This window comes from Spea bombifrons, chromosome 3, assembly GCF_027358695.1.
Source record: "Spea bombifrons isolate aSpeBom1 chromosome 3, aSpeBom1.2.pri, whole genome shotgun sequence".
In the NCBI taxonomy this organism is placed as follows: Eukaryota; Metazoa; Chordata; class Amphibia; order Anura; family Pelobatidae; genus Spea; species Spea bombifrons.
In genome coordinates, this window is record NC_071089.1 from 15,347,276 (window position 1) to 15,368,260 (window position 20,985).

A 20,985-nucleotide genomic window follows, 5' to 3' on the forward strand; every position below is an offset into this window, starting at 1 on the left:
AAAACATCCTATATACATGAAATATAAGGAAGGGCTGGTAAGAATCACTCAACCACATTTTAATAGTATGTTAAAGGGGTTATCTATTTTATCTTTCTCTAACTTCTAAAACACAATGAGTGCTGCTGGGCAAATGGCAAAAAAGTAATGATCTACTCTAATTACATTGTTGTAATTATCATTATTATTAATATTATTATTATGTTGGACTTTGGAAGCTATTCATTAACAGCTGAATTTGTAGTACATTTACAAATAAATTGTAAATATGTATAGAATAATTCCTCTAAAAGTTTAATAAACCCTGCACCTTATATGTATTGCAATAAAATAGCACATTAGAAAGCAGCTGTTGTGTGGTTTTGTTACTTTGTAAATAACAGCAGCTTACACATTCAATTATGATACATCATTTTGCAATATTTGTGACAGTGTAAACATTTTTCCAATGTGATTTTTACCTAGTATAGAGTATCTAATTGAGACTTGTGGGTCTTTATATGAACCTAAAGTTTACTGAAAAATGTTTTCATTGAAAAGGAAAAAGAACCATCAGGCACCACTGGGATGAAGGATGCCATCAGATGGTAAACAGAACCAAGGGGTCTCATGGGTAAAAATTCTGTTCTATTGATAAATAACCCAATGTCCAGTGTCTTTAGTTTCTGTAGTGAACCTAGCATAGAAGATCCATAAAATAGCAAATATCTAAAGTAGGGTATTTGTACAAATACATTGGCATTAACATCAGCTGCTTTTCATATAATAATAATAATTCCTAAATGGAATTGCCTTCCTATGTAAACCTTATTTTTGGTACATTTATATTGGGACTGATGCAGAAACCTGTTCCCGATATGTTATGTTAAAAATACCCATTGCATGATGAGCTTAGTGAGAAGTATCCTAAAAGGGAACATTAAAAACCCTTTACCATTTTTATATAGTTCTATGCATATCTTATATCTGTCATATAGTTGATTGTTGTGACATGTCTGCTTCAAACAATAAAAAGCAGTCTTGTGAATGAAAACTCTGCAATATTAGTAAACCTTCATGGTGGTAATTTTGTTTAGACTTCAAGCAGGGTGTTCACATATTTTTCTCAGGACTCGGTGTGTGTGTGCAGTTAGGTAAAAGGCACACAAAAGAGGTGTTATGTCAGAGTTTTGGTTTTTTTACATCATCATGGTTCCTTTAATGTTTAGAATGTATTTGTATAAAACACGCTGCAGAACCATTTGGCTTGGCTACCTTTGAGTTGATGACCAATTAGCTTGCCTTTGCAGACCAGAGTGTCACTATGTCTGACCAATGCCAGGTCATTCCAATGTTGAAGAAGAGAAACCATTGGGAGAATACCCCAAATGCCACAGTACATGCAGCACACCAGCCGGTAAGGCAAACAAGCTGCTTTGTAAAACACCACCATTATAGATGAGAAAATGGTCAGTCAATAATATAATTTGATATGTTAATAGAGGAAATAAGTTTATGTAGCATTTAATACTAATGTGATACATCATTAGGTAATAAACTTAAGGATTCGCACCATGTAATGAACAGTGGGGAGCAATACTGCGTAACCATCACAAGAACTTTAATGTACAAACACACAGAACTGTGCCAGAGTTTAGATTGTTCTGATGGTTGGCATCCAAGAAATCAAACACTATTCCTAACCTACAACAAAAATCAATTCCTTCTCCTCTGATCCTTGCAAAATGAATGATGCTGCACGTATAATGAATTTTGGTAATCAGCAATTTGGTAATTCAGGGAGTGGATTAACCCTGACAAATGCTGCCTTTAGAGGCATTCATCAGATCTCTGTCTCATTGTTATGACCGCACATTACACAGTAGTCATCACTTTGTTTTTAAAGTGTCAGCAGACCTCACCACAGTGCAGCGCAACACATTTCTAGAGCTTTGAACACCAGATGCCTAGTCCTTGTCTATGGATTTGTAGGATGGATCCAAGTCATCACCCCATCTATAAATTATTCAATATGAGAACAAGGAAGCTTTTTGGAACCTCTAAGAAAACGCTTGTTAAGAGATTCCAATATATTTATCCAACATTTCAATACCTAAGAGGTTCCTTTTGCAGATGTCAATGGGAAGGCAACTCTGAGGTCCCAAAGCATCTCTATAGCTTGCTTTAGATATTAAAAACATGCTTCAACCAGGTTCCCTGGAGCCAATATACAGCAATACCCATTTTGTGTTAAACCATTTTAAACAACACATTTCAATCTCAAGCCAGAGAACCAGTTATGCTATATGGCAAGCATCTACTTAATCTCCTGTTTTCTGGAGGACACACGGTTTGAAAAGAATATAAAAATATGTGAAATTAGGAATTATCAGGAAGGAGAAATTAGAGGCATATCAATATGTGTTGTGGTGTGAGGACACTGTTAAGCGCGGTAGCTAGTCAGGGCAAGTAGGGATTTACAGTTTATCAGAAACAGACTAATGAATGCCATCATTTACTTAAGAATGTTGGATACACATATCTTTATCTACAGTAAAAATCTAAAGCATGCTATAAATCCATCATAACCATTTTTCCAGCAATATTTGGCCATTTTAAGTTTGCTGTTATGAGGTAAGTGGAAATGTTTCCTCTCAAAGCAATACATTGATAACTCACTGTTTAGTGAATCAACTCCTCAGCCTTCTACTCCTAATGTCCTTAATGGACAAACGGTGCTATGGTGTCACAACATTATAGATGCGATGCAGGAGAACCTTCACAACTGGGGTGAGCACACATGTTTTTGCCAGGACACGTATGTTTGAGATGCAGCTGACCTGTAGGCGTAAGGTGCTACCCTGCAGTGTGTTGTATAACAATTCACAAAAGAGAAAAAGTTACTTAGTATACAGTATACATCCACCATACTCCAGAACAGTGCTCTTTACATCTGCTTTCAGCAATCCGTAAAATGTACATGAAGTTAATTCACTAAAGAGAAATGGCAGAAGAGTTCATAGGACAGTTGTGGCTTCATCATCCTGAATTTACTATACATTAAAAAGGGCCACCCCGGGCAACTTGTTCAAGGAGGGCTGAGCTTAAGGTCCATCTAGGTAATTCTTTGGAGTTGAAGCTAATGCAGTTGATCCTTGACAAAAGGGTCAGACTGAGGATAACAACGCTGTATTAGCGCTTAATGGGGTGCAATCCACCTTTACATGCTGACCCATAAGAGTCTACGGCATTGCTCCACAGACAGGCATGGATACCCCATGGGGTACATGAGGTAGAAACACAAATATATGACAATAAATATTCACAATTCATGAAAACATACTATAGCAGAGGTTGGCTAGATGTTCCTATTTTAAGTAACAATGCCCTGACTGAGACTTTTGTTCCTGGACATTATGTATCCCCAGAAGTGTCCTCTGAAATCGTATTAAAGGTGCTGGTCCACTGACACAAAACATTACTTTCTTAGCAGATCTGCCATTTTATTCTTTTGTATGAATTTTTAACCGCATATAAAGAACGCAGGAACGACTTAAGACGCTTTGGAAGTTTCTATGGCAACAACCTGAGTTTTGGCTTTTGTTTCCCGGACAAATGTAAAAAATTATTAAATAAAATGTGATACGATCAAATACTTATTTCTGGGAAGGGTTTGGACATTTAGCAGTAGGTGCCATGTTTGCAATGCAACATTTAGTTAGAAATGTGTTGAATTTGACAGAATTTACACACCTTTAAGCCTAAATGTAGTATACTTCAGATGTTTTAAAAACATATTTAGCACAGTCGGTGTTCATGGTCGGTACTAAACCTCCGGGGACCCAGAAAATTTATTTTAATGAAAACTCATCCCTAAGTATGTAATAGTGATGTTGAGTGGGAGGTAAATGCTTTTACATGTATGTATTCTGTATGTATCAAAGCTAATGTTTCTTCTGGCCACACTGAGCACTGCTATGCAAATACCAACACTTTATTTCCACATAAACCATTTTATTCATTAGCAATAAATTATTGGGAATTTTGCATATTTTTCACTATTATTTCACTACATCTCATAACTTTGCTGTTAAAATGTTATATTATTATTTGGCTGTGGCATGTTTTCTTTTACTCCATCCCATAAGGATGAAGCAGTCAGTCAGAAGCCGCAGACACATTCCCTGCAGACTCCGCAGACAACAGTCAATACGTTTTCCCTCCATCTCTGTCTGACAAAAAGCTCACAGGGCCGCGCGGACTGTGCTGCGCATGCGTGCGGATCTAGTTGCCAAGCAACGGTTGTTAAACAAGGTTTGCCGCTCCCGGGAGCCGAGCGTTCTGATTTCCCGGGAGATAAGTGACTGGCGCCTACACACCGGCTCCATGTATCAAACCATGGAGATCTACACGGGCGGGAAGAAGCAATTCCCCCAACGCTTCCTGTAAGTGGTGTTTGGTGCTTACCCCGGCCTGGACGATATCGGTGTGATGAATAGACTGCAGGTCTTGTGACACCCTTGTATATACACCTGTCTCCATTCTCCGTTTACCGTAACAAACCTATTCAGAGCAATAAAAAGTGCTGTAATTATTCACTCAGCCATGTTAAAAATAGCTACCGGGTCCCTGATATTTGATTTGATCTGTTTGTGTAAATCAATCATGTCCCAGGGGTTTAAGATAACATTAATTCATGTGAATTTTTTTAAAATGATTTAATGTGCTGCGCTTATAGAATAGTTTTATTGTAATTTCACATTAATAAGAGAAATTAATATCATGATTTAAGTTTTGTTTGATGAGGATAGATTAATAAGTATGTGTAGTAGAACAAACTATGTGGAAATGGTTACATTTATTTAAAAAGATCCCCTTCTGTGTATATCAAAAGTCAAAGCAATTTATTATGCTTAGAATATTTGTTTAACTGTATGTTGCCATCAGTAACAAGACCAAATAATAAGGATACACCTGAAGGTTTACATTTAAAGGGCCAGTAATGCATTATCAGGAGGCACTTTCTATAATAATAATAATAATAGTAATAAGGTTTAGAGAAGTGAAAACATTTCTGAAAAACCACAGGTATTAACAATGACAGAGAAACGGATAAGAAAAAAACTGGCACAGATGATTTGTTATGTTCTTAGTTAATGTTACCGAGCCGAGACCAATGAGTTTATTAAATCATGGAACTCATTCTGTGCTCTATTTCTTAAAATGTCGGACGGGCTCTGATCTGGCCCATGGGCCTTCTGAAATTCCATTTTTTTCTGATCTATGGAGGGTGCACTGAAAAAGAATCTACAATGCAGGAGAGATTGTAATGCAACCCTGCAGTATATAGATAGATATATATATATCCTTTAACCCTTTAGCATGCCATCTTCATAGGTGGTATGTAGTTGACAGAGTGGGCTTAGGATACCAACTATGTATCATGTATGAAGTGGTACCCTAGGTCCTCCCCGAAGCATTTTCTAAAAATAGTAGTAGTGTAGTAGGTCTGCTGATCAGCTTCCGCTAACTTTTCAGGCAGAAGTCTTGCATGGTAGATGCAAGACTTCCGTTTAATCAGAAGAACCCACGGTAACACTACAAGGCACGTGGCAGCTGTGTGGTCCAATTATTTGTCATTGTGTTGTTCCTTTTGAAAATGCATGGTGGGGTACTGCAGAATCCCCCTTTATACTTGTGCCCCTTCCCCCGCAGGGCACAGAACTTTGCTAATCGGTCATTGAGTGATCAGAGGATTTAAAAAACTGAATATTGATATCGAATCTGACGTTGGTCTCTGCATGCTAGCTGTACCTTTATCTCTTAACAGGCTAAACTCCTATAGAATATTTGATGAAAGTGTGAGTGATATAAAGCAAGATCAGAGGCCGCTAAGCCACATAGCCCTGTGCAAACAGCCTCAGCAGCATCCAAGATCTCCAGACCGCAATAACATGCCTCATCCGTACTATGCCAAATTTCTGAGAGACAATGTTAGGTTTCTCAAAGAGCCAATTCATTTCATGGACACAGCAGGTACCATTCATAGGCAGGTAAGCGGGACCTCAAACTTAATTAATTTAGCAAAAGTTTGGGATTTTTGCTTATCAGACAGTTTCTTTGTTTTAAAGATAGATTAAAAGTAAAATTCTGTTTTATATCAGGAAACCTGCAGTTTGGGGCAAAACTAGGATATCAATTAGTTCATGTAGTATCTCCTTAGCATACCCTTACATTACAGTGAGAAGCAATCACCGGAGTAATAATTCATGTTAGGATGGCTACTCCCGTGGTATACATTTAACGTGGGTTACTAGTACTTCTAGTGCTTATCTTTATATACCATACCATAACCATACAGAGCAAAATGTGGGATTTGGAAAAACAGATTTTTACTTTAATGCCATGTTTTTTTTATGTCACGTCTACTTACATGATCTTTTAGCAGGGAACTGGATTTCTGCTACTGACAATAGCAAACATATATCTTTTATATACCTCCAACACATATTGTGTCTTAACCTGCTTTATTGTACTATAAAGTACCATTCACACCTCATTAAATAGTTGACAAAATAAATGGTAAAAAAAAGCCTACTTGTTGCTAACAATTCTTTGCTACTTTGGTTTTCTTTTACCAATTAAAAGTACAGCACAGAAAACGACCGCTGACCCCGGTCTAGTAATTGTTGTAAAGTCCTCTTTAACAGATTTACAAGCACATTAAGTGTCAGCCGGGGACTTTAAATTAGGTAGTGGGACTTCTTGTGGACGCTGCCATCTTACTTACTATTAAACATTTATCCTAAATTAGTTACAGTTTAAGCTTAACTGGGGACCATGCAAACCTCTCTCAATGCCCCATATTACCTTCTTCTAGGCCAGAGTATATTCTTTTAACAACACAGCCTAACAAACCCAAGTTTTTTTTAGTTATTTAAATGACACATTGTGTATTTTCTTCAATCAAGAATTATATGATAATATGTTTTTCACATCTTGAAGTCCAGTTTTATTTGCTGAAGGCAGATAAAGTATCTCTAGCAAAATAAATCTGAATAATGACTTTGGATTGAATCCAGTAAGCTCCATAGAAACAGTTATTCATGTCGTGTTGTATCCAGCCTTTTGCCAGTGCTAGTTTATACAGGCACAATTCCAGCTTCCTGGATCAGGTTCACCACGTATGTGTGTGTGTATAGTCACACATAGATACTAGAACACGCATACATGTCAGGCATCTCATAGGCTGATTATATTTTCCACCAGTCTCCAGGCATTTCTTATCTATCACTGGCAAATAGACTAGTATTATATTCTAAGCTTAAATTCAGGGCCGGCCTGGGAATGAAAAGCCACCCTGGTGCTTTAAGGCCATCAGCCGCTGAACGATATTAGATTTCCCGCAGGCTGGATAAATATGGTCGCGCATCACCCTCTTACAGTTTCAATTTCCTATACCTAGGGGCCCCTAATACAAAAGAAGTATTACTGCCCTAAACTTAATACAGGTAATAAAATATAAGTACACACACACACACACAAACAACCCAGGACCACAAATAATGTATTATTTGTAAGAAACAGATTCTTTCTGGAAGTATCTTCCAATCAACCTTTAAGGGGGGCCCTTAGCACGCTGGGGCCCTAAGCAGCTCCTTAATCTTCTCATATGGTAGTTTAAACTGGTAGATTATATGTAGATCAGATATATGTAGACTATATGTAGATCACCCGATGAGTCAGTGTCGCCGGTCCTTGAATAATTGAACACACTGTTTTCATTCATGTTATAAAGGCGGAGTGGTGGCCCAGTGGCCAGCAAAGTCTAAGCATTGATAAACCACCATATGACCGGAAGACTACTCAACGAAGTGACTTCCAGAACTTGGCTTATTGCAAGCCACAGAAAAGGCATGACTGTAACCCCCACAAGACCCCTGTGCATGGAATAGGTAAGGCCGGACGAATGTCCTATAATATTAAAACCAATCCCGGGGCTAAAGGTGTTTTTACTAGTAATGTTATATTATTCTTTATCTGCTAGCCTTGCAATCACTGCTGTATATCTATGTTGGATCATATTTTGTGAGATTGGGGGGCATCAGACCACATGCTGTGGAGCATTTAGTCACACACCTTTCACAAACCTTGATGTTGCCTTCCCTTGCTGGGGACACTCAGGGATTAAGTCAAAGAACCCCTGGAAGGTGGTGTAGAGTAGACTGAAAGGATGAATGAGGAGCTGCACTGCTTCACCCGGAGCTGTTACATATGAGACTCTGGACACACACACACACACACACACACACACACACACACACACACACACACACACACACACACACACACACACACACACACACACACACACACACTTTAGACCGTGATAGATATGAACTTTGACTTAAATCAAAAAGTGTGCTTTTTAAAGATTTTTTTTGTGAAAACATATATACAATAAAGTGAATAATGCATACTTAAAAGTACTTTCATATGTATTCTTGATACATTTTAATAATACTCTTTGTAGATGTTTTTGTCGTGGTGGAATCTCTTTCTTTCTTTCTAAATTTGGTTGCCATTCTAAAAACCTGTTTGCCCGTTCATTTCTATTCCCATGCGAACGCTAGTTGCTTCATCACAGCATTCCACAGAGGGCCGCTTTGACTGTGTTACCCACCCTGAGATTGTCGTTCTTAGGATACGGTAAATAGAAGCACTCGTTTTCTCTCGATGCTCATCAAAATCTCTGTTTTCCTTAATCTGCGTCTCCCACGCCAGTATGTTCTCAAGACGATTAATATGTTAAAAAAGACCCTGTTGCCAGATGAATCACATAAACCCTTTTTTAACCCTTTTTATATCAGGGCGGCAGGTACATTACACATACCAATGGCATGCAGTGGGTTAAGACGCAAGCAGTCTGTATATGGCTCAATGACCCACCTTAATAAGAGTAGTTGCTGTGCAATTTTCTATATACGGAGCAATCCCCATAGCAACCAATGGGATGTTCATTTTGAGGACTTCACGTCTAGATCATTGCCATGGAATTACTCTTTATCGTCATGACCCGACGACTCCTGTGTAAAGCATTGTAAAAATCATGTTATCTGCAACCAAAAATTAGTTACAGTGATGAAGATGTTAAGACTAAAAAAATTTAAACAGAAGGGATAGAAACCTGCTTTTTTACATTTCTTTTCATGTAACATCTGATTCGTGGGTGTCTATTTAACGGCCAAAATAACCGTTTCTCTGCTATATTCAGATTTTTTTTTATTTTCTGCTGCAGCGACGATGATCTTACAATCCACGCTGAATTCTGCAGTTACTCGAGATCAGGTGTATTCATTCATTCATCCGTTGTTAATGAATTACATCTCCCAGGATAGTTTTGGCTTTTATAGCCATGATTTTTACATCGATCTGTAATGTAAATAATCTGTAAAGCATGGAGTTGGAATTCACAGTCTCTGCCCAGAGATGCGTTTAAGTCTTTTATGTAGGCAGCGGCATCACAAGATGCTCTGGAGTTTACTAAACGGTGAAGCTATTCAACTCGCTGACCTTACTATGCATGATGAAGAGTTAGCCTCAGTGAGCTTCTCCAGCATTGTTAAATCAGACACAAACGTCACCTGTTTAATGATGCTAATTTTTGCTGTCAGAGATTGGTCTGTGTCATCCAGTGCTGTCAGAAGGTTTTTACCTTCAAGAGCCCCCTTTCCCCTTCAGTTGAGCCTCAGGGTTCACAGCACCACATACACTCTCATACACACACTCAGACTCTCTCACACACACATATACACACACACACACACACACACACACACACACACACACTCTCACACACACATGCCACATGTACACAAGCACAGTACATAGGATCGAGGAGGTCCAAAAGCAGAAATGGCCTCTAAAATAAAGCCTCAATTGTTAGCCAACACATTTAAATATCTAATTCTAAGTAAACCAGGGCTAACAATAGAAAGTGCCTTCCATGCCACCGTGCACAGCAGAAAATGAAACAAAATAACATGACTTTAATAAGCCAACTAGATTACACGGCAGCTTGAGTCCGTTTATGTCATTCTTAGCATCTGATCAACTAAAGTATGTTATTCTAAGTTACCTCTCTTCTTACTTAGTGAGATGCAATAATTTCAGAGCACATACAGTATTGTACTTTTAATAGAATATTTCTGTCTGTATAAACAACATTCGAGTTTTGCTGCTGATGTATCTATAGCATAATAAATGTAATGTAAATGGGTGAAGCCGTATTAGTCCAGAAGACACAATGTCACGTCGTAATAAATGTATATTGGCAAGATTTGTGGTAGATCATTGATTTTTGCACCAGAGCCCATCACCAAACACCTGCAGCGACCAAGAAAATAGCCGTGTCCTCCTGTTCCTAGACGCTCCATCATGAAGAATCTCTCCTGGAGGTTTTTTCATCTCTGGTAGTTGTGGGTGGGAAGAACGACCCGAGGAATTTGCTGTCAGCTGTTATTTGATCTTTTGCTTTTCCAGAAACCCCACGGTGTAACACTAATACGCCTGCTTTTGTTAATACTTCTGAAAAAAGATCACTGAGCACAAACGGGAATCATAATATACAATCCGTACCCTCGTCTCCCCACAGAGGAACATGGCTTAAGATCATCTTTGGGTTGTTTTTTATGTAGATAAGACTTGATAAAATATGAAATAATTAGTGTTACAGAAACATACAAATTGCAGATAAGATCCAGTCAGCTTTACATTTTATTTTGACCTTGGTTTGACTTATAACAGGATTATATCTGCCATTACTGTAATAACCTCTGCCACTTCTGCTGGATCACTGTTCCACTTGTTCACCACTATCTCAGTGAAGAAATACTTCTATTACATTTAAGCTTCTGACTCTTTACTTTCAGACTACAGCCTTGTATCCTTTTTAAATATACATCCCTTCTGTACCTTTTTTGAATCGAGGGCAGAGCTGTCATGGGGGTGCCTGCTCTGCTTTAAAGATTTTACCTCAATATATAGGTACACTATATGGACAAAAGTATTGGGACGCCTGATCATTACATCAACAGGGACTTTTATGCCATTGTATTCTAAGTACACTACTCTACATAAACATGAATATGTTAATAACAGCTTCCACTCTTCTGGGATGGATTTTGGAGAGCTTCTGTAGGAATGTTTGCCCATTCATCCAGTAGAGCATTTGTGACGTCGGACTAGAGCAATGTTCGTTCCAGTTCATCCCAAAGGCGTTCGATGGGGTTGAAGTAAGGGCTCTGTGTCGTCCAGTCATGTTCTTGCACACCAAACTCATCCAAACGTGTTTCTACTTTATAATACATTCAAGTTATATTAAATTTATTTTGAATATGTTCTCTCCTCTATGTTGGAAATGGATAATTTTTATATGTTTTCTTTTCTTCATCGTAGCTCCACTTGTTTCTCCGAAACCCAGAGAAAAGTTACCAAAACTGTTGCTGGAGCACGTGTCCTTTAAACATCATTATGATTCCAGATTAACCCCCAGTGAACCAATTCCAGGGAAGGTAAGAAAATAATAATTAATCCTTTATACTGATGTGACACAGGCTGTCCTTGGAGACGCAGGTCTGGAATGTCTTGAAAACAGCCTGTTCCTTATCGCTGAACTAAATAAAAAATATATATTTGTTAAAGAGACAAGACGCTTTTTAATGTTGAGAATGCTAAATTAATTATGTTTCCAGCATCCATTAAAATACCCCTCAACATTTCAGGTGTCCAAATCAGGACCACAGTGTGGACGTGTGGCCTCCTGCCCACCTTAGAATGACAGTCTAACACCTCTGCCATCCCTACCATAGAATGATGCATGTTAAAGTATTCTGTGAGCACTTTAGCATGCTATTTCAAAAAGAAAACAATAAAACCCCTACCTGACATGGAATTTGCAGCCATCCTGCAAAAATCCCTTCCTCCTCCACGATCCAACGTTTGTTCCCACTGAATGGCTGCTTGAAGATGTCAATCCACGGCAGGAAAGTACACGTATTGAAATAAGTGTTAGCACTTTGCTGTCACTAATTGGACAAATTATGGACAAATTAAGCAACAGTCAATGTCAGGAAAGAGCTCCCATTGAAATCAATAGGAAGACTTTACACATGCGTAGCGGGATCTAAACAGACCCCTGCATGGCAAATGTATTTTGGGGGATTCTTTACAGCTTAAGATTCTTTAGAAACTTTAAGTGACCACGCAGGTATCATACGCATTAAGGTGCATATGATGGCTGTGTTATCTCTTTAAGTGATTAGCTACTTTGTGCTAGCGTTGCAAGGTGAGCACTTGAGAGCTACAATGGAGGCATCTGCTGTCACGGCTCACCTGGGCCAGCAAAAGCCATCCAGGACAGCGCACCAAAAGCTATGACTGTCCTCCAAAAACAGGACTCTTGGAAACTATGCATTTAATTTATTTCATTTAAATAGCATGTAAAGTATAAGTCACATTCTTTGTGATGAGAAAATGTTACTAAAATATAATACTTGGATAATAAAGAAAATAACAAAATATGACTCACTTAATGGGAGATGTGAATTTGCTTATGTGGAGCGTACAACCACCTCTCTACATTGTGTTCTGACAGATAATTAGGAATTAGAAGCTAGTTGTGTTTTGTGTACACAATGCAGAATCTTTTCATTCTTTTCTGCCAACAACGGAACTGGGTGGGGACCGTGTGTCATTTAATATTAGAATAATATTCATTAGCAGTTATATTCCTTTGTCATGTAGAGAACACACTATATAAAAAGTAATCAATTGTAAGCTGGTCTTATCAACCAATGAAATGTCCTTACAAACTGGAGGAATCCACTGGTTGCCATGGAGACACCACTTTTTTTCTTTTTTTTACCAGTTATCTATGTGCTCATCTATGGGTGTTTTTATGTGGCAGGAGAGAATATTAGTGTTTAATTGCAGTTGATGATGGATGTATACTTATTTTAAACAGGGGTACTTTGGTGGAAAGTGTTAGACAAACCAGTTGTAATGTAGGATAAAAGCTAAAGCTTTGTCATCATTAACATGTATGATCCAGTCGACTTTGTTGGTGTTTTATTAATAAATTCTAATAAATGGAGCTTTGTTTCCTCTGGTGCCACGATTACATAAGCCCAAGAGAGACAGGTCATTATTTCAAGGACTGTAGCTTTTTCATCTTTAGGACCATTGCTAATAAAAAGGCATATACATAAATAGGGGGGGGGGCTGCCTGAAATACAGCTTGTGAATGAACTCGCTCCACAGCTGCACTTACTAACTGCCTGTGTTCTCCTTGTAAATGTCAACTTTGTTTCCCTTTCCAGCGTCATGGAGCCTTTGTGTGGACGGAGATAAAAACAGAGAGCCAGCCCAGAGTTCCTCAGGGAACCAGGCCGTTCCTAAATGCTACAGGGTCACATTCACTCCGACAGGCACAAACAGAGAAAGGAAATTCGGTGGAAAGCAGTGTGACCTCACCCAATCTCTGCGAGCACGGTTCCCAGCAGATGTTTAACTCAGAAACGCGCTTATCAAAAACAGACTTCCGAGACTCGGCCAAAACCTATCCCACAATCCCAGATGGAGAACAGTCAGGCAGTTCCCGGCCAACCAGGAGAAATACCCTTATTCCCATCAGTGAATTCTTAGCAAGTCAGCCAAGTGTAAACCGTAAGCACAAAGCCCAATAGCTCCAGACACCACAGCATCTATTGATTATTTATTCTGCCCCGCATTGAGCGCACGCTGGCTTATGACATCAGTGACTCCTAGCACCGGCTAACACCAAGGAACTGGCCCATCGCAGGATTACAATTGTCTTGCGTAATTTCCTTTCTCCCTATTGTTAAAATAATTACAAACGACATTTTCAATGTCTCGTGTTTATAACGTGTTTATAATGTTATTAATAAATCACAAGAATACAATATCACGTTTATTTGGGTTTTTATTTCTTAACCAGATTCAGATTAATATTTATTTAATAAGCCAATCTGTCGTGATGCTGACTTGAGTCCATGTTTTTCTGTCACTCCCCTTTACTGAAAAAATATTTGTGGCTCTGATATTTACTGTTAAACATATAATATTTAATGGATGCCAGAAAATGATCTAATCACTCAAATTGTTGATATGGAATTAAAGGTGTGGAGTATGGCTGCGCCGTGGACCTCATCTACTGTGACCACAAACTTTATTTTTCTCACTTAAAAAACTTTTAAGCAAACCTTCCTTATATGAAAATTATTATTATTGTTTTATAACAATAGTTATCTGTGATTTCAATTAACAATTGTGCAAACCTTACTTTAAATGTCACTTTAGAACAAGGAGCGCATCAAGACAAAATGAAAGCTTTTTAGCATCAAAGTGCTACTACCACCATAGAATACACGCGTTTATTCTTATTTAGCAGGTGGATGCCGTGTGAATGTTATCTTATTACAGGACCTCTTGCATGAATTTAATATTCTTCTGTCCTTTGAAACCACAGTTGTTTACAGTATTAAAGTGCACATGAATTATATGGACAGGATTATATTATATCTTTTAACTTTTACCTTTTCTCTGAACTGCACTGAAAGCTAAAGTAGGCATTCTGAAAAAATATTGTTTCTCCCAGGTAACAGAATTCAAAAACAGCTTTGTTTTAAGTATTATCATAGTATGTGATGTTGTTTTTTAATTGTCTTATGGTGCATTATATCTTTAAAAGCATTTACAGGGGTACAATTTTTTTATGTAAGCGTATAAAATATCTTGATTATTTCTCTGGATTTTTTTTATCATTAACTATTAGTTGCCAGTGATAAAGAACTGAGCAGATGTCGACCTCTTAATATTTCCTGTATTGGTGACATGTATATAAATGTTATGCAGAGCTTTATAATTTTTAGTAACACAATATAATGATGGCACCTGGCATACACTGGTGGTTGAACATTTTATTCAGGGGGCCATGATCCTTCCTCCAGAATAGAATGTCTGGGCCAAGTGAGCATCATGCTTTATGCAGCAGTCTGCAGATGAATTTGACATCTGGAGTTTGTAAAACCTATGGAGGATCAGCGTCCACCAGATTTCATCCAACTCTTGGCCGCTTGGGGATGTGAAGTCTGGGAATTTTTTAAAAAGCTGATCAGTTATTGCACATAAAATGCTGTGGCCGGTGACATTACTCCTCATTATCTGAAAGTATCCCATAAGAGCAGGAAGCTGACTAATTATGGGTTTTGGACAGTGACCCACTGAACTTTTACTGCAGCGGAGCGAATGGCCATTGGCTTTGGCTCCCCATCTCTGCTTGCACCAGGTCCTGTGTGTGTTGATAGACTAATATAAACCAATCCATTACGTAAAGCTTCCTCTGCCAGTAAGCTTGCAATCTATTCATTTAGTCACTAGATAGTGTGTCTCATCAATGCTTGGAATGTCACAAGTTATCGGAGGTTTGTTGTATTAATCCATCAGGCATTATGTATATGTATTTGTAATTTATGTCGCTGCATCTGTACAATAAGAGCTCAGTGATATAAGTATGTCACCTGATAACCTGCTGTCTTGGAATATTTATACAAACCCTGCATAATACAGAGACAATATATGTTACACGGGCCATGTGTAGTCAGAGAACTCTTTACAAATCATTAGTATGTTTGTGGTCATTCTTACATGTTTGTAAATTCACGGTTTAGGTCTAGCGTTGTCCTGACGAAGCTTATTCTGTGTTATTTACTATTGTTAATAATATCTCTAACAAGGTCCTGTGAAAAGAATTCTACATCGAATTGAAAGTGTTATCTTTCATGTAAACCGATCTTGAGTTAAAGGTTTTTACTGCCTCTGTGCTGAAGAACATGGCAAACAATCCCAGTGTCAGCAGCCTACAGTACAGCCGTCGCCATAGTAACATCAGAAGCTGTTCCCTGACACCTTTCCTCCTCCGCTACAGTGTTTCAGGAGTATTTATGGAAACGCAGGCCAAACAGCACGGCACTGCTGACACAAACTAAAAACTTTCACCCATTCACTGCTAAAGGGTGCCAATTAAAGTTTGAGTCAGGCACTATACCACGGGTTAACCTGCTTCTTCATTTTGTACTGGATAATGAGCCAGAGTTAGAAGAATCTGCTCTGTCTGGTTTCTAAAAGGTTAACAAAAAGCTTTAAAATCTTAACATTCTTTCCTGCTTTACCATGGGTGCCTCAAGTCGCCTGGTATTCACACACACAGAATGGGGTACTGGATATCACTGCGGAATATGATGGCGCTTCATAAAATACTTAATAATAATACTGGATGCCAGGGGCACTGGTCCTTGTAAAGGAGTAATGAGTGGTTATTTCTTTAGTGTTATGTCAGGGAGTTTGGTACATTATTTTCCATGGACTCTTTTCACACAAACTGGCTGCTCACCTGTGGTCCTGCACTGTTATTGTCACAGGTGCCAGGGACACAGGGAGGGCAGGTGAGGGCTGGTGTAGTATAGCACAGGGACCTGGCATGTTGGAGGTCTGGCATTGGGGTGAGGAGAAGGATGGCAGGAGCGATGGTAGATGGTGTGTAGAAGAAGGGGAAGGAGCTGATTTGAAAGTTGAGGAGTAGAGGGGAAGGAGGGAAGAGGAATGAATCTTAAGAAAGAGTGGATGGAAGGAGGATAAGGTGCATTAAGGACGTCAGCTGGAATAGAAAAGGAGGGGGTGTAGGAGCATTAAATATGTCAGACTAGTGTGAGGCAATTTATACGCTGTCGAGAAAATGCATATAATCAAGAAAATTAGCCTAAAATGTGTTGGCTCTCACTACTTTGTGACGTCACGAGATAACGTACAAATTAAGTATTTTCTATTGTAGTTCACTGGCATGCGTAGACAAGCGGTGATGCTACAAAGGAGAAAGAAACTGTTTTTAAACAATTGTCACATCTGTGTGCAGTTCAGTGAATCATTGCATTAATATTACGATCTCCCTGCAAGCGTTCTCTGTTAATAGCAGGTATTGCTTTGGAATATTTTTTATTCCATCCACTGTTTCTTTGATGCCTGCTGTGTTTGGCTTATCGACCACTCTGAGCACAACTTGATGATGTCATTATAGTCCGGTTGATGACATCATGATGGCCAGGCTAATGGTGAGGGTAATTAAAATCATTGCCAAAAATCACAGGGCGAGAGTGAGAGCTTGACCCCATGAGGGGCATCTCTCCACCCAGTACTGAGCTTTGGGCCTATGTTTGAAGAACTCGGTCCCATACTATAATATAATGTTACATTGTATTACTACACATACGCGCATTTTATTTTTTTCCAGGCGTGAGTGGGAGCAGCTATGTGCTGCCTCCCTTCGATATTGTTCATACTCCCACTCCCACTTTCTTAGCCTGTTTAGAACATCACTCCTCCTGTTCCTGATGTATCTTTCCATTCTCTAAGCTTTATGTTTCATTACTACTGCCTGAATGGCTTCTGACCCAAATAGGACCAATAAAAGAAACTTGTGGAAGTGAAAAATATATATATATTTGGCTACAAAATCTCAACAAAATCACTACTGAAGGAACTGACAAGCTTCCCTGAGACCATCCTTGTCGGAGAGAATCCTTTGTGTCTATTGATGTAAGGCACTTAACTGTATTCACGGAACAGTAATAATGCAAGTTACCTGTGGCTATTAATGGAGACAGTCAGAGATCCTTTGCGGTGTTAGAAATGTACCTTTTCTTAATTCATTCCGCTGAAAGAACAAAGGAAGCAGCGCTATTAAAAACCGTACAAAAATATAATTTACTTAAATGTCTTCTTTTATGTTGTTTACATTTATTACTGACGTCTAGCTGAAGCATTAGAGTGTAAACCTTCCAGAATATGTAAATTATACCTTTTTTAATACAAAGTATCCCGTTTTGGTCGGTAGCACACAAAGCTGACATCTGAGAATTCTGCAGGCAGCTTTTAGTCCTGAAACTCTCAGCCGCTCTAAGCGTCTTTAAAACAGTCTTACAATGGCATCATTATGCACGGCTGCCATAGGAACCAATACCCATCTCTCATCCTCATCTTCATATTTTAATTTATTCCCACTCACCGCTGGTTCTCTGCCATCTCGTATACCCATTTTTGGAACATGACTCATGCCTGGAATGATATCACCGATATTCTGGAAGCAGAGAGGGCACAGAAAGGACCTGAACATAGAAATATCAACGCTCTGCAGTGTAGCACACAATATAGCGGAGAGCTTATTTACACAATAAAAACACATGCAGGCAGATGGCATGGGCTCTAAAGGGTTAACATTTGGCCATAAGCATTTCCACAGGTGTGTATACTGTATATTTATATATAATCACCATGAATAAGACACTGATATACCGGCTTCCATATAGAATTGTGCATGCGTGAACTATGGGGCTTTTCCATAAACATTGAACATTTCTAGGGCAAAGTTTCAAATGTAGAAAAAGTCCATTGGTTTCCACGGCGATGGCTCTATGTTTAGAATTTTGCCCTAGAATTTCTAAATGCAGTGCCATCGCCCTGGCACCCTGTAGAGCCTTCCTTAGCCGCCAAGATTGCTCTAGATTCAAGCAGACCATAAAAACAACCCGCTTTACATTTCTTGTATTTGTTTTCATTTTCTATTATAAAGATTTATGGAGAGCTGTAATTTAGCAGCGTATGCCCGGACCAGCCATCAGACAGACGCATAATGTAATTTATTCCACAATATTTCTATACTAGGGTAGATATTCATCCCAAGTCTGTTCCTGAGCTTTTCTACCCCTGTTCAAGAGTACAGAATAGATCATAGAAGAGCTTACTCTATATCGTTATACCCTAGTGTAACAGATCATTAGATTTATTAACAGTGAAAGTGATACTGATACATTGGAATCTCTGAAACATTTTTTTTAGTGTCAAAACTTGAACTTTTTCGTACATATTTTAGTTGTGCACTTGGGCTGCTGATATCGTGAGTCCCCTGGTAGATATACATCAACTTATTCCATGCCTTGTATGCACATAATTGGACCTACTAGGGTTTTCATTACTGACAAATGGTCAGCTTCAGATGATTTCCTAAAAATATTTTTTTTCCATCGTACGTATTTGACATCAGGCAAAATGTATAGCATTAGACTTTGTAAATACAAAAAAATGCTAACAATAAAGTGACTGAATGGCAGGAAAGACACAACTTCTTTTGTATTCATCAGATGAGCATTAAAGCGAGATATTACTTTTTTTTCTCAAACCCTACATTATATTGTTGATTACATGAAATAAATAAAATAAATGTAATTATGTTTACAAATTAAAATTAAAATATTTATTAATATATATTAATTAATATGCACCATCTTATATGTATCTCCTTTTATAATGCATACATTCCAGTCTCTTAAAACTGTGGCAAAAATATTCCTCATCAGAAGGCATGGTCAACAAAAATACACTCCTAGTAAGTGTAACCACATTTTGTTTTCCGCTTTAACTGTGCTACCTTTCCCATCAAAACACTACTTAAGTGATCAGTAAAATTATGCAAACAAATAAAAAAATAAAATGTCTTTTCAATCGCTTGTCAATCCAATCAAATGAAACACTAATTATATAAACATTTGCAATGACAAATATTACTTCGACACAGCAGAGATGTTTCATTAACTTAGAAAACGTAAGTGTTAGATCGAGCACATAGAATTTAGAAGGGTAGTGCAAGATGTTTTGTGTGCAGAATTTGATGGATCATGTCTATTCTGGAACATGCAAGTTGGCTGACGTCTTCATCATGTTGCATACATTTTGCCTCCTGCATTAGTCTATCTTTCAATTTACCTTCTGAAGGACACTAAGATACAGAGAAGAGGGCTGTCACCAATGGGTCCTGGGGCAGGTAAAGCAAAGTGGCCCCTGTCTCATGTATCTACACACTCATGCCATATACATATCTTACCTTACCTTGCTTCAGGCCTGCTGGTACGCCATGTAAGCTATTACCCTACTAGTGCAGGGTCATGTAACATGTTACATATCTCTCCTAAGCTCCTTCCTTCCAGAGCATGTCAGCCCAATTTGGACCGGCTACTGGATGTTTAAAGAGTTTGGACTGGCCTGGTGGGACAATTGCAAGCCCACACCTGGCTATATGTCATTATAGTAGATAAGATCCATTCGGCCTGTCCAACCTGCCTTTGTATTGTTCTATGAAGACCAGTTATATTCCAGGACTCTACCAGTCCCTATATAATATGTATACATTTTATACATTACACCTACGGCTCCAAAGTAATAGTTATGTTTCTTAGACACCATCACGACACAATGTCCTGTACCTCCTCTTATTCTCTTAAATGCTAGCACCCTTCTTCATACTATTCACAGGAGTGACCTGTACAGGCCATTTACTGATATTCATATCCCCGTCTCACAAAATAAAGCCAGCATGAACTTTGTGAGTAGTAAATCAGTACAATGGAGCAGAGCGGGGCAATTGCTTCAGGCGGCCCTCTAGCTCGGTCTCGGTGCCGGCTTGTAATGCTGAGCGCCAGAAGATGACGTCATTTCCGGCGCTCATCATTACAAGCCGGCACCGAGACCGAGCAGGGAGACTCACCGCAGGACTGCTGAATGGTAAGTACAAAGGGGGGGGGGCACTTTAAACTTCGCCTCAGGCGGCATTATGCCTCGGGCCGGCCCTGACTGAGAGTATAATGTTGCCTATAAAAACCATCATTTTCTGAAAGGGTATGAATTTAATCAGTACTGGGAATGTACTGTTGCCTATAACCAATGAATACAGTGACTTTTAACAACTTCAAGGACCTCAAACCCTGTGAGTAAGACAGGACTTGTCAGATCTAGGACAATAAAGATCAAATAAAAAGCAACAACCTCTGGTCAGGACATTTCCTTATATTATACTCGTCAGATAAAGTTAAATATTAGGTC

General features: G+C 38.7%; 1 protein-coding gene across 2 annotated transcripts; it reads left to right on the forward strand.

Moving 5' to 3' along the window:
- Positions 1 to 4,295: 4,295 nt before the first annotated feature.
- C3H2orf73 (chromosome 3 C2orf73 homolog) lies at positions 4,296 to 13,933 on the forward strand. Of its 2 annotated transcripts, none has more exons than XM_053460213.1 (5): positions 4,296 to 4,424; positions 5,810 to 6,032; positions 7,778 to 7,934; positions 11,437 to 11,552; positions 13,359 to 13,933. In XM_053460213.1, the coding sequence occupies exons 1-5, from the start codon at positions 4,366 to 4,368 to the stop codon at positions 13,722 to 13,724; spliced, it is 921 nt and encodes a 306-aa protein (XP_053316188.1). In that variant the 5' UTR covers positions 4,296 to 4,365; the 3' UTR covers positions 13,725 to 13,933. The 2 variants fall into 2 exon arrangements, with proteins under 2 accessions (XP_053316188.1, XP_053316189.1); XM_053460214.1 differs by having other exon boundaries at positions 5,810 to 6,011.
- The last annotated feature ends 7,052 nt before the right edge of the window (positions 13,934 to 20,985 follow it).

Bases quoted from the DNA above. Each gene is read 5' to 3' on its own strand.
- C3H2orf73 (XM_053460213.1), top strand. From the start codon at position 4,366: ATGTATCAAACCATGGAGATCTACACGGGCGGGAAGAAGCAATTCCCC. The intron at 7,935-11,436 runs GTAAGGCCGGAC...TCTTCATCGTAG, and splicing joins GACCCCTGTGCATGGAATAG to CTCCACTTGTTTCTCCGAAA. The intron at 11,553-13,358 runs GTAAGAAAATAA...TTCCCTTTCCAG, and splicing joins GTGAACCAATTCCAGGGAAG to CGTCATGGAGCCTTTGTGTG.